Consider the following 15099-nt stretch of genomic DNA (forward strand, 5'->3'; position numbering starts at 1 on the left):
ATCCTGTTTAGCCATTGAATACAGTCCTACAGAGGAAGAAGGCACTCTCCAATTTTTCGCTCTTAGCAGAACAAGTTGCAGAAGTAATCTGATGCACCAGATTTCTGTGCAATTTGGTCTAGAGGTTACCAAATAGCTGCTCCCATACCCTGACCCTTATGCAGAATGCAAGGGAGCATTTCATTTCTAAGTTTATGGCATCATTTCAGTTCAGAGAAGAAAAATCCCTTTTTGGAAACTGCCATCCCTGATAGTTTTGTTTACTCTGCATCACATCAATTCCAAAAAGCTGAGTATGTAGGATACTAACGGGGCATGTTCTCCCCACCAGCAAGAACTCAGCTTGTGCATCAAATGATAACCAGATGTCTGGAGACAGTTTTACCTCAGGGACTGGGAGTTGAAGAGAAGCATCTGAGCAGCTAAGCAAGTCCAAGCACTGACAGAGCAAATGGGCTGAGAGACCATGTTCACTTTAAACCCCTTATCAGCAGCTTATCTTTGGTTGAAGGCTCTATGTCACTAAGTAGCTGGCCAAGGAAGTACTATCAAGGACACAAAAGATCAAATACTCCACAAGCTAAACACAGTAAATATGCCATAGCAGGTGCCAGGAACTCCTCTGTAACACATACAATAATTTGTCTGTTACATTATAAACTAAATGTAAGTGACTTCTGGATGCTGGTATTTTCTACCTATGAGGAGACCCTAAGGCAAGAAATGGTAGGAACCAGCAAGAGAAGTAATGGAATGGAGAGAGAAAGTTGGGCTGGAGGACAATAAGACTACACAATGATACAGAAAATCTATGTTACCTTCCAGATAAAGTCTAGGTGTAAAGGGCATGTGTATAATCATGAGGAATGGCTGCTAACTGGGAACCTTCTATCCACTCCTAGTTTGTTCCTCTAGCTGGACTGATTCCAGTTCTTTAGATCTGAGGGAAGATATCAGAGAATAAAATGGTTCTCCCTCAGATTTGACTATGCTTTCCTGCCACCTCAAGATATGTGCTGCAGCACATGTGGCATATAGGAAGGTCTCAGAGATTTCAACTATCAAAATAAGAAATGCTTTACCAAGGTTGAAAAGAGTAGAAAATATCACAAACAGAAGGATTTCCATCTAGGGAAACATGCATGATATGATGTCTTCCAGTATTCTTGCTAAACCCTGCTGATGAATTTATCATTTTTTGTTTAATGTAGGTTGGGTGCATGCAGGGAGTAACCAGCAGTCTCCAGGGGATTCCAAATTATAATCACATAAAATATCATGGCCCACAAAACAAATCGTCTCGTTTGACTCAAAAAGGAAATTCATTTGTTGGAAAAATAATTCCTTTAAGGTCAACTCAAAATGACTTTTTGTCAATTCAGGTATCAAATTCAAAACATAATTATTTGCACAGCTGTAACTTCTACCACAGTACTCCCAGTTGGAAACGTTCATGCACAGTTAATCTGACTTGCCCAGCTGGAGTCGCTGCAATATCACAAGAGACATGAAACAACTGGGAAAGGCTTATGCTTCTTGGCTACCAGAAGCTCCTCTGATGCTCTGTCAGTCAGAAAGAGCAACACTGGCAAGACCAGGATAAAATCCACAGCCTGAGAATGAGAAAGAATTTATTTGCTGCTGCATCAGAAGAAGATAGGGAAGTAGACTTGTACCTGGGGAAAAGAGAGGCTTTTTTTTTTTTTTTAAATCCAATTTAGATTCTGTGCTGCTTCCCTCCTTTTCCATGAGCTTACCCATGCAGGGCTCAAAGAAAGCACAGTCTGGCCCCAAGGGAGTTCAGATGCAGCAGACTGATCTACCAGCAGGCTACAATATGTTCCCAGAAGGTGCAATGTAATTCTGAGGCCAAGGAACAGCCTATTAGCTCTGCATGCTATTAATTTTCATGAACAGTTCAATCCAATGCTCACAGAAGCTGTTGGGCATCTTTCCATTTTGTCTAGCAGGGTCGGGATTAGGGCTTATTTATCTTTTCATTCTATACCTTATCTTTAATTGTGAAGTAGTCCTAACAGTTTAGTGCAGCTCTGCACATTTCAAGCCCTTCACTAGGCTCTGTGACCAACAGCACGTGAGATGCTGTCTACAGGTCAGGGTGAAGGCATGTCACAGTCAAAGCCATTCATGAAGAATTAAACTTCAGGCTTGTTCGACTAAACTTCTCAATTCAACAAAGCTCCCCAGTTTTGCCAGGCTGAAAAAGCAACCCAGCAGGTTCTTGAGTGATGTGCCAAAATGCCTCCTTCATCCTCTCTGGAACTGGAAATGATTACTAATAGGTATTCTTGTTGAAATGATTTAACATAATGTGCTGAATGAGATCACTAAGTCAAAATATCTTTCCCTAAGTGATTCTCTTACTGTGTGCCTGAATGCTAGAGGGGAAGGACAGCATGAACTGAATTCTTTTGCAGGCTTTTGCATTTAACAAAACTTCCAAGTTACCAAAGAATTCACATTAGGAAGTTTCACTATTCATTACAAGAAGCCCATGAAGCACATCTGTCTGGCAGGCAGCAGGGGATGGGGACACGAGGATTTGGGTCAGCCTTTCTTAATCAAACTCTACCCTTTTGGAGCGCTTAGAGCCTAGGTTGGGAACTAAAGATGGGCAAGAAAAACAGGTAAGCATGAAACAAAGCTGGTGAGAAAACAGTACTCTTTGCCTTGAAAGCATAGCCCTGGATGTGTATTGCTGTTGTAGCATCCATTACAGCAGGCTGCAACCACCAAGAGAAACACGGGCTTTGGGAAGGAACGTGGCCTGACACCACAAAATGCAGCACTACATAGCAGGGCCCTCAGCTTCCTGCTGACAGGCTGGGCTGCTCTCACCCATCCAACTCTGTCAGCCTCAGAATTAACTTATTGAGGTCAGTACTCATAACAGCAGTATTGCAGACTTGATTCACTCTTCCTCTCTGAGAAAGCCCCATACTCTCTGCCCAGTATGGCTATTACCTGCCAACCTAAAGGATGATGAATGTTATTTATATTGCTGTAATGGCTAACCACTCCATGGAGACTGGGGACAGGCTGTGCTATGGACTTTTCAAACATGCACTGAATAGGAACTGCCCACAGATGGCTGAGTGTATTAAAGTGCTGAAACACTTCAGGGTAATGTTCTTGAATGCTTTGGACACGGTGACCCCCAGCAGCTCTGCAGCACTTGTGCTGACTGCTACAACACAGGGTGCTGTCCTACAGTAAAGATATTCATTAATAACACGCTTATCAGTTATTGTGACATGCCCTTCCAAAAGGAAAAAACACCCTCATTTTCTTAAAACATGCAACTCCTTGATGAGAAGGCTTTTAAATTCCTTGATTGATAAGTTAAAAAATATAAATATTTCAAATGAAACAAAAGAGAGGAATGAGAGATCCTGATTAAGTTTTCCTAATATTTAGCTGTCAGTTTTGTTATACAAAAAATAAACTTATAAGGATTACTCAAGATGTAGATGAGAAAAGTGATCCAACAAGAAAACATGAAGAACCTGAACCTATGAAACGAACTATCAGACCAATTTAACTTGGACTTGTGCATACTTGCAGGATTAGCTTTACATAATTGCAAAAAAATGTAAGATCTGAAAAACTATGTCTTTAACTTTTCATTATGGTGAGCCCAGAGGGTGGATAGCTAACACTCCCTAGGAAATCGCCTCCCAAGGCATAGCCCTGCAAAGATGACAAGGAAATAAATTAAAAATATTTGATGTGGTCTTTTTTTATTGTTAGTAGCTCTCTTGGTATATTAGCAAAATCATCTGGTGACTTCTTTCATATGCATCAAGGTATCGAGACCTAAAAGACTAAGTGATGTATTCCAAGAATTGTGTCAGAGAAAGTGCCATGGAACAAGTTTTGGACTCCTTTCATTTCTTTTCCAATTAATGTCCCAGTATTGAAGACCTAAAAATATATTTGGAAACTATTTGGCATTTGTGTCCATCAGTAGCCTTATTACAAACCAAGTGCTAAAGATATACCTTACCTTTAAGAATGCCCTTTACAGTTCTAGATGAGGCTGTCTCGGAGCTTTATAGCCAAAAGCCTGAAGATACCAGAGCCTGGTAAACACTTTACTAAGCAGGGATCAACCGCACAGTTTCTTTTTCTGTCTTTTCAGTCAGCAGAATGGTCACTCTCAATCCAAACAGGACAAATAAAGCACAAGCAAGAGCCTGTGAGTGTTTTCTAGCTGTCTCAACTGTAGAAGTCTCCTAAGAGGACTGATGTCTCAACATCTGGGCATCCTCCTTCCTGTCAAACACTACTGAGCAATGGGATTTGTCAACAATCTGCTCAGCATATACAGATGACAACTGCAGAGTTTGGAGAGCTCAAGGGCATTTATAGATAGATAGGGGATTGAGATGGATGCGTTGAACTAGGACTGAGACCCAGAATCTGTGAAAATTATACACAATTGCAGTACAATTTTTACCTGCAGTAATTAAACCAGACACCACGACATGCAAAATTTACGCCAGGTGTGCTTTACAATTACAAATATTGTTTCAGTGCCACATAATACAAAGAAAAGGAAAGATGTCTGTTGCCTAAACCACAACTCTGTCTATCACTAAAATATATAGAAAGAAAGCTTCATTTATGAACAGGTAAATGAACAGATTGTCCTACGCACAAATTTCATGGATGATAGATTTGAAGGTCTTTCCCACACCTACATCTCACCTAATGGTACTCCACAGCTTATAGATTTTCAGTCTGTTGCTCCACCGTGACCTACAAGAACTTCCTCAACATTTTAAGAAGTCTTGACTAAGAGATGTATCTTGGTACAACACAGAAATGAAGCATATAAAAAAAAACTTTTGCCTTACTGCAATTCTCTCCAAATAATTTCTCCAATCAGCTATATTTTCAATAATCTGTCCATTTTGTAAATTTTAACACAGATTTATTCACTACCCCTATGACAGCATACTGCTTAAGGCCTTCTACCCTCCCAGTCCAGTGAGTGATAGAACTTGGCATCAAACTTCTATAGCATCAAGTGCTGTATGTTTTTTTCCTGACAACCTAATTGTACAGTGAAATCTGTGGTCAGATGCAGTCTTTACAAAAGCATATGTTCACTCCTTGGTATTCAAGAGTAGCTGTTTAGACTCTGAGGCTATACTTTGTTCCACTGAAAGATATATTATCACATCTGTGTCTAAATATTTTTGCTTCCTATGTCTGCTACAAGCAACACCTACAGTTTCTATAGCTGAAAATGACAAGATAAAAATAATTTCCACCAATTTGTCATGCTTTTTGCATTTAACAACACTAAACGTATAGCCTATTTCATTAACAGTTTTGCTTTTTGTATTTACATATAACAAGAGAGAAATAAGCATGTTAAAAATAATAAGATGGCATTGTAAAAATGACAAAAAAATGGAAACAGAATTTGTGGGTTGGTGCAGAATTGAAAACCACTTAACACATTTAAAAAGAAAAAACATTAACTTTCAAGTTGCCTCACTTTACTGCTTTTAAGTACAGCGTTACATAGAATGGCCATCACGTATTGACATTTGATCTCCTTGCTCAGCAGTCTCATTATAAGGTTATGTTAGAAGGGTTCTCAATCTGTCTTTCATGTCAAAAGCAAACATGTTTTCACCACCTTTGAATTAAGTCAGAGAATCACAGAATCATTAAGGTCAGAAAAGACCACTGAGATCACCAGGTCCAACCATTATCCCACCCCACCGTGCCCACTGCCCATGTCCCTCTGTGCCACATCTCCACTTTACTTGAACACCTCCAGGGACAGCGACTGCACCACCTCCTTGGGCAGCCTGTGCCAGCACCTCATCACTCTTTCTGAGAAGAACTTTTCCTAATATCCAACCTCAACATCCCCTGAAGTCTTATAATGACTTCAAAATACATGTATTTTTTGAGAGCGGTGAGTTCTCATCATGGATATATCACAAAGAAAACAATACAGAAGCATAAAATGTCACGAATTCTTCTTCAAGCATATGGTACTGCAGGAGCATTGAACGTGTTTGCATTAATTACTTTTAAAAAGAAAAGGAGATGTCACATTTGAGATGGAGGGTCCTACCAAACTCACTGAGAACCACACATAAATCTAACAATAGCGAATTTTTTATTAACTCATTGTGACAGCTGTCAAGCTTGGAAGAATTTTTTTTATTAATACCAAAACAATTGTGCATTTAAACAAAAGCCAGTAATTCAGTTACAACTTATGTCCCCAGCTCTGTCATACAATCTGCACATATGCAGATATTACATCTATAAGCAAAGTTGCTCTCCAAATTTTATTTTTGGGGCTGCAATATGATGTGCTCAGAGCCTGGGCAGTATTGTGCAGAAAGCAGGCCAGAAGGCAAGCTGTGAAATTTCAGTACTGGGCTTGGTGCTCAGCACAAGCTTTCTGCAACCAATAAAGATGCAGGGAGCCCGTTAAATAATTCCATTAAAAGCAAGGCTTGTATCTCTGATGTGAGCTTCTAACTGTGAAAACCACTCTGAACAAGTAATAGAGAACAGTCCTTACCTCCTTGTAGATATCATCATTCCTGCTGAAGTCTCCTGACCTCCTTGGAAGGACATGGACATGAACATGCTAGAAATTTGAAACCAAATAATGGTTATTGCCAAGATCATGACTTTCTTTTCCAGATTATCAGCATCATCCTCCACTTGGTACAAGTAACTGAACAGAAGTCCACAGAATTCCAAGTCCACATGTTCCATGAAAGTACCTCAACCCTTCAGAGATTATAAAAGATGTTCAGGCTAGTGGATGAAGGAACCACTAGTACATTAACAGAGACCATGCAGGTATATCAGCCGCATTCTGGGCTGGACAGCACTTCCATTACAACATCTTTTGCAAGGTCAGAAAGAGCTCAATATTTTGAGACTGTAGCGCACACATAACATATCCAGTGGTGCATCATGTGGCCCCAAACCTGCAGGGCAAGAGAATTAAGGGTCCAGATTTACAGAGCCTGAAGCATAAGCATCACTCTCCTGATGGCAAAGCCATTGCTCAGTGTAGCAGAGCTACGGGAGATAAGTTGCACAGGTAGTTTTGGGCTTTCCAGCATGGGGGTTATGTAAGGGACAACATATTTTCTCACAAATGCTGATGAGATATGGAGAAGAGGAACAAAAATAAGGACAAGTCAGCAAACATATTACGTTACTTTGATGTTCATTACTACTACCATCTTTTTTTTTTTTTCGAAAGAGATTACAGGCCTCTTCATGCCAGACAGGAATTACACAATTCAAGATTTTTGTGACTCAAAATCTACTATGATTTTTAAAAGAATCCTTGAGAAACCGAAGAAATGCTGATCTGCTGTTCTGCAGTAACTTCAGCTACAAAACTGTAAATATTCTTTTATCCTTTCCCCTCTTCTATTCTCTGTATACACAATAAACTGAATTTAGATAGCTTGCATCTGATTCAACTTGGTGAGTTGAAATCAACTGAAATTCATGAATCCTGCTAAGACATTCTCAAAATACAGCTCAAGTCTCTAATAAAGAGAAAAAAAACCCTCAACCAAAAAAACTTAGTCTATTTCTAATAAAATCCAAACACACCTACATCATGCTACCCTCATCTACAAGAACATTTGTTCAGTGAATAAAATGAAATCACAAGGATGTTTCACTTAATGAAATAGTCTGAATACCACTTGTTTTTCTTAGCTTACCCTAAAGAAACCAAATATTCTACTCCTTAAACCTAGCATTATCCACAGCTTTCAGCATATTCAGCCTAGAGATGAGGATGCTTCTTGAGGGTTAAAAAACAGTGTTTTTGAGTAATACATCAATGATAGTGTTCTGATAGTGTATTATACTAATATATCATGAGAGCGATAGTGTTCTTGTGATGTATTAGTGCAATGTATCATCTGAACATCACTGCTCTCATGACAAATGACTCAAAATCACAAGGTAAGTTTAAAGATGGTCTTCGAAGCCCTAGGCTTCAAATTTGGCTTTAGGACAAAGAGAGACTTCCAAGAAAAACAGAACTAAGACTGGTTTGTACCAACAATGTGAAATTTCACCAGCATGCCACACCTATATTTAAAGAGATTTAGATTTAAAATTTATACATAAAACTACAGAATTATCTATCAGTTTTTTCTTTTCTTGTACAAGGGATGATACTATGGCTACAAATACTACATTTCAGGATTTTCTCTTTATGATATAGAGACAGCCTAATGTCAGATATCAATAACTATTATGTCCCAAAACTTCTATGCACTTAAGAGTCATTTTTATCTCTGTGGCAAAACGTTTCAGGACACACACAAGAAAAGCAAACAGGATGTGGCCCAAAGCTTAGTGCAGAGATGCTGTACTGCAGATGCACAGAGCAGCACAGCAGGTAACAAATGAGCCTAACGTGAGCTTCTGCCCAAAATGGGCTCATGTGATCAGCATGAAAAAAGGAGAAGAGAAAGTGTTTATGAGAGCATATGGGCCACTTGGCATCACTGGGGACATTCTCAGGGTTTGTCACCTTTACTACATGCATTATGTTCTTACACGACGCCCGACTGCTCAGCAAAATCTGTCAACTGTATCAGAAAACAAATGGGTATTTCCAGGTCTGAGGTAACTACAATCAGTTATGAGAGAGCAATTTTTTCCAGACATTCCAATTATTTTTCTTAGTATCGTACATGGGATATACATAGAAATTTGAATTCTTTCTATCATTTATATAATAGAAAAAAGCCATGAATAGCAATTATGTCTCAAGGAGATTCCTTCTCTTCAGTTTTAGGGGAAGAAACAAGAACAGAGCAGAGCAATGGTTCCTATGTGGGAACCACTCGTTTGCCATTCAGCTTATGGCTTTCCAGCTTGGGGTGCCGATATTTTGATTCACTGGGGTTCTTTAATTGATCATTTCTGCTCTTCAGTGTTATTTTTTTTATGGCTGAAGCCAGACAAAACAAAAACCTGCAAGTCCAAAAAAGACATTTGCAGTTGACTGAAATGTGTCAGTAGATACAAACGAAACATTTGGCTGTATATATTTCTTTTAACCGAACAAACAGATTTAGGCAAATCTTCACTCAAAACACTATTTGGAGAAGAAAAATCCAAACACTGTCTATATAAAATGTCAAAATAAAGCATTTCAGCTCTTCCCTGTTATTGTGGATACCCTCATGACTGGTGAGTAGCAGACAACACCAAAGCATTCCAGCAGGCTGCATTCAATCACTGTTGATTGTACTTTTCTCTCCTAAGAGCTGCTTTCCCCTCATTTTGCATTGTTTTGATTAATAAGCAAGAAAAGTGACACACAACAACCAAAACATTCACATTAACAGACCAATCAATGTGTAGAAAAAAAATGCAGACATGTTTGCATTGCCTAAAATGTTAGCTGCCATTCCCTCCTCTTGTCAGACACTGATGGAGAAAGCTGTGCATCACTGCAGGAGACAGGCATACTGGATGTCACAACACGGGGACATGGCACGATGCACACAGGTGGTACATCAGGCACACGTACTTTGACATTGGGTAGTCAAAGATACCTGAGCCTCACCGGCTGTTTCTAATACCTCGAAAGAGGTTGTGGGAGAAAACTTTCAAGATCTTTACACCCAGACTGGACAAAGAATTAGAAAAAGTAATGTGAGGAGCAAATCTGCAGTGCAAAGAAGTGCTCTCAAGCCAGAGATCCCCACATTCCCAGTGAGGCAGGGGGAGCTTGAGGCTGCTCCTCCCACCGCTGCTGAAATCTAGCAGCCACACAAACATTGGTGGGACTTCACATCTAAAGTTGATTTCCAATGAGCCAGACTTGCAAAACACTCACAGAAATCTTGACAAAAAAAAACCAAAAAAAAACAAAAAAAACCTCTGCAGGCTGTTTTATTGGAAAAAAAGACAAACACCACACATTCACATCAGGTGAGTTTTGCTTCAGCACTCAAGGCCATAGAGAAAGCAATGTTCTTAGTTATGGCTGTTTTTATATACTGAATTATGGTCGAATAATCAGTGTGTCACCACTCTGGTGGATGTAAAGCAAAAATACCAGGCAAAAACAGACACTGAAAGAGATTTCCTGAGCAGACCAGAATGGTGAAGATCAGATGACCGTGCCACACACCACAGAGGAGAACATGGATATCACCTGCAATAATTCATGAACATTATGTTGTGTTCCCTCAGCTGCTGTGCTGGTTAGCAAAGCAACAAAGCTCTGTTTCCAAAAGAAAGTGAGATAATAGCCTTCATAAGAGCTCCACAGCACTCACCCTGGGACTATTAGCAATACATGTTGCTATAGGATGAATGCATGAAGCCTGGTGGTGGATCACATAGTGGGCAACAGGGGGTTGCCAAAATGCTGGCAAAAGGACTGATTCACCTCAGCTACAAAGGCAGCACATGGCTGAGCTGTGTCTTCAAGCAGCAAAACCAGATGTCTTTCATCAGCTTAAGCCATTCCCTTGTCACTTTTTTCTCTTCATAACAGAGAAAACATGTGGGTTTCCATAGTTCCGTGGTAAAGCAACATCAGGCAAGGCAGTGATGTGGGGCACAGGGGAGATCAGAAAGAGTGAGCCCCCAAGTCCATGCCACGCACAAGCAGGAGGAAGGGCAGGAAGGACACCAGTGATGGCAAGCTGCAACATGTGCTGGCCACAGGACCCCCCCATCAGCTAGTTCACAGGGAAAAAGGATTGAGGCATACAGATAACACCTTATTTGCTGCAGAAAGTCCCCTGTCCATTGCATAGACATGGGCTTCATACAGGAGGCTGTGATAATGCTTCTTCTAAACTACCAGATTAACTGTAGAAATTCCAAACTAATAACCATTCTCCAAGTAAGGCTGTCAGTGGGTGATAAAGAAAATCAACCCTAATACTGAGATAGCCACATGAAAAATAGGGCAATTTCGTCCTTTCTGTAAACTGGGCTTCTATGGAGCCCTTGTTTGCTATTCTTGATTAACTGCTCAATTATCCCTGTTAGAAAATTATTCTGCAGAAAGCCCTGCCTGTATATCCACAGCTCATTAACAGAAAGCACTCCCTCTGCTGTCTGCAAAAATATATCACATTACCCAGATGCTAGCAGACTTGGTACAATTGCTTTTTCTTTGTTTTGTAAGCCAATTTCTACGGCCCTTGACTTGCAGACCCTGGCAAGGACATCTTCATGGTGAAGCAACTTCTGTTCAGTGAATATTTTTGAGTTCTTGACATTTTTCCTATTCCCGAATTGGGTTGGGATGGAGAAACATATGGAAAAAAAAGTCCTATTCAACACTTAAAAAAAATTAAAAACAAAGCAGTTTGCATCAAAATATTCAATTTCCACAGCCTTCAATATTATTGCCAGCATAATTTTTCCTGCATATCCGGATGTTATAAGTTACACAACGTAAGACCACTTTGAAAGACCTGTTATAAAAAAATTAAAAGATGACAGAAACCTACTTGAAACACTTACTTTCCTACAAAAATGCCCAGTTCTTAGGAATTGTCACCTTCTTTTATTGCAGTAGGCTGCACACAAGATGCACACATGCTGCCTTCTACCAAAACAGCAGCTGAAGCATTCTGGTGGTAAGGGTTTCTGCAAACCCAAGAAGACTGCACAGTTATGTTCGCTCACAACATGTTTGCTATGGCCCTAGTTTATTAAAGCACAAAACCAAATCCTGCTTTTCTACCAGCACAAGTAATGTAAGGATACGATACAGACAGACAGGCAGACCAGACACCACCAGGCTGACACATGAAGGAACCTTTTGGGATCCATGTGTGTACCTCTGTGTGGCACAGCACTGTACATACAACCTAGGAGGAAGTAGAAAAAGCTTTGCAATGATCATCACCAATGCTTTTGCCATAGGTTTGCCTCTTGGATTATATCAAGATACTTGTTCAGCGCTGAGAACAAGTACTTGGGAAAGCAGCACAATGGAAAGAATTTGTGAATATATCAGAAACCAAACCAAGTGGGGGACTGGCAACAAAGTACATCTTCAAACACACAGACTGAGGAATGCGCAGATTCAGCATCCTCAATAAATAATGCATCTGTCAACTATAAAGTTTTAAAGAAACGAGCTGTGAATGAGCTGAAGAGAGACCTAGATCCAATGAAAACATGTGCAGAAAGATTTTTAAAGCCTCTTGAGATCTGAGGTTATAACTTCCACAGCTGAAGGCAACTTTACCATTTACGTGAGAACTGCCAGCCTCTCCCTCCAGCCCCAAGGCTAAGCCAACTGGCACAATAAAGACGATAAATAGTCTTTTCATTGGAAGTGGTGCACCAAATCATTTCCTGAAAGGCAGTATATAATGAAATGGAAATAAAGGTGGAATGATGCTTCAGGACTAGTTTTTTTTGACCTCTAAGCCGGTCTCTAATTCCAGGAATGACAGTCCCCACATGGCGGTAGGAAGGTCAGGCTAAGGACCACCACCACCACCAGTTCCTTCCCACCTGCCCAGCAGCTGCAACTTCAAACACTGCCCTGAGAACCAATAGGAAGAACTACATACTGACCCAACCAAGGACACTGAAACTGCCACGCAATCATGTCAGCAACAATAAGACCATAACACTGTGAGACTTGCACAGCAGCATCTGCTCTAAAATGCTAGAGAACTACAGAAACAACCCTAAGCCCCAGCAGCCCCTGCAGAAAATATTACTTCCATTTTGTAGATGGGAAGGCTGAGGCACATACCAATGAAGGTGCCACAGGCTTGGGAACAGCTGGTGAGCACCTGCCTTACTGTTATGCTCCTTCATCTTCCTTTAGGGTCACTTTGCCCAGGTGTTTTGTTGCAAATTTGTTGTTGTTCAGATGCAAATGAAATAGCAATTGCATTTCCCTTCACCTCTGATATTTAGTTAAGTCCTGATAAACGCATATTGTTTTAACACTTGTGATACATATAATTAGGGTTCTTTATGTTTCAATAAAATGTTCCATAATAAACATTTACTGCTCTGTGAATAAACATTTAAATGAAGCTCCTAATGGGGGTTACATGTTTTGAAGCAGTTCATGGCTTTGCTGAAGTCTCTCCCTATAGTTAATGAGAGTCATTTCCATAATCTGTGCATTATTGCTTAAGCCTTCCTTTAGGAATATTTTACAAAGTAAAATTCTGTGAAATATTATCAGCCAAAAGAGAAAATGTTAAGAGGATTATCAAATTGTCCCGTTAAAGGGACAGTACAAGCTTTCATTTTCCCCGTGAGATGCTAACGTTATAATCACATAGAATCTACTTAGTAATTATCACGCTGCTGCAGTGCACTATTACTGTGTTTTTCCCTCAGAGATCCAGTCTAAATGAAAAGGATGGGAAACCCTGGAAAGGTCTGATTTGAAGGGCAGTATAATACTACTTCGGTTTCTCAAATTAATAAGAGTGAGGTTTGGAAACCTCCAGCCAGACCTTGCAGATGCCAAGGAAGGTCGAGCCCCTTGGAGGGAGCAGAGGGCTGCATGTAGCTGTGTGTGCAGCTCTGTACAGTTTGTCCCAAAATGTCAGTCTTATTGCTGTATGATTAACACCCAGGGCCTCAGCCCATTTTTGCAGAAACTTCAACCCGTTTTTTCCACTGACTCCAGTAACTGCAGGCCTCTGTGCCCCGGGTGAGATATAAAGTACACCTAGGTCTAGGGAAATATTATTGTTGGAATACACTGGGTTTTCAGTTCTCCAGCGTACCTGCAATGATACAAGCACCTGTAAGGTATTTCTTCCATGTGCCTGAGTACATTTGAAGAGACCATAAAACTGAAATATATCTTCTCTCCGCTAGCAGGGAATAACAGCACTGCAGCAGTAATGGCCTACTCCTCCTTTAATGCAAGGGGCAGGGAACTTGGAGGAAAAATGAGAGAAGATAAATCAGGAACGGATGTGATAGGGAGGGGGAGGGGGGAAGGAAAGCTTTACATACTAGTTTCTTATTCTGAGTGGGCAATGATTCTAATTTGTGTGGTTATTGTCCTCTTTGACAACTGTTGCAGCCCCATTCTAGGATTATGAAATGTTTCCTGCAGAATTAACACAGTCTCCCTTTCACGAACTAAAGGTAGAAGAGAGATGCTAATGTAAAGAGAAAAAAAAAAACGTTTCCAATGACAGTAAAGACCGAGCCTCATAACGCCCTGTGAAGGATGAAATGTATTCAGGCCACGGCACTTTCCATCACCATATCTATCAGTGTTAGTGGAGATTTCTGAAGCTCTGTGTTAGTACTGAGGCATTATATACTCTAAAGGACACATTTCCCAAGAATAAGCATTTATCTGCGTATACATATGGTACACACAAGACTGTATTTAGTTATAATATTAAAATTACACATAGCAGGTCTGGATTCCAAAACATAGCTGTTTTCCTGTTTTATTGCCGAATATGCACGTTCATCTCTAAGGTTTAGCTGCTTCAGTTAAACCTTTTAAGTGTAAATTATTTTCTGTTATAAAAAGCTGATTGTGGGAGTTTTAGTATTTCAAAGATGGTAATTTATGTGACTGGAACAAAATAAAACATTCAACAGAAACAGAATTTTACTTGATCAGAAACACTTTTATGTTTCCTTATAGCTTTCTTTTTATATTTTCCTCCTGCAAGTGGCCTCTATCTTTCAATTAGCTTGAAACAGAAGATCTTAGATAAAATTGTAAGTCAACACAGTTTGCATGTGTGTCATCCCCAAATTCTTCACCTCACACTAAATATTTTCTTAAGCTGCTGAGAACCGATTCCTGCAATCTCTAAGCCCAGTACTCAGCTGTTCCCCCTCAATGGTCCACTGAAATCTCTGGGATGACAGAGGAAGCAGAACCAGTCTACAAGTCCTCCCTCTTGTAACCTCAAATCATTTTGATTGCATATCTAGTGGGGAGCTTAGAATCAAGAAAGCAGGTTTTAACAATAGGCTATATGACTCCAAGACGATTTTATTTTTCATTGACTTACTTCCTCCATGCACTGTTGAATTTTGGATATAAAATGGTTTTGT

General features: G+C 40.0%; 1 protein-coding gene across 13 annotated transcripts in view; it reads right to left on the reverse strand.

The window, feature by feature from the left end:
• The window catches only part of FHIT (fragile histidine triad diadenosine triphosphatase), a 511778-nt gene that overhangs the window by 72763 nt on the left and 423916 nt on the right, over nucleotides 1-15099 (reverse strand). For 11 of the 13 annotated variants that reach the window (XM_090148329.1, XM_090148335.1, XM_090148333.1 and 8 more), the window contains one exon: nucleotides 6581-6649. The exons of the other annotated variants lie outside the window; for them this stretch is intronic. In XM_090148329.1, the coding sequence (XP_090004455.1) occupies nucleotides 6581-6649 (69 nt within the window). The remainder of the gene's footprint in view (nucleotides 1-6580; nucleotides 6650-15099) is intronic. 13 annotated transcript variants of the gene reach the window in all.

The sequence above is a fragment of the Phasianus colchicus genome, chromosome 11 (assembly GCF_987193195.1).
Source record: "Phasianus colchicus chromosome 11, bPhaCol1.hap1.1, whole genome shotgun sequence".
Taxonomy (NCBI): domain Eukaryota; kingdom Metazoa; phylum Chordata; class Aves; order Galliformes; family Phasianidae; genus Phasianus; species Phasianus colchicus.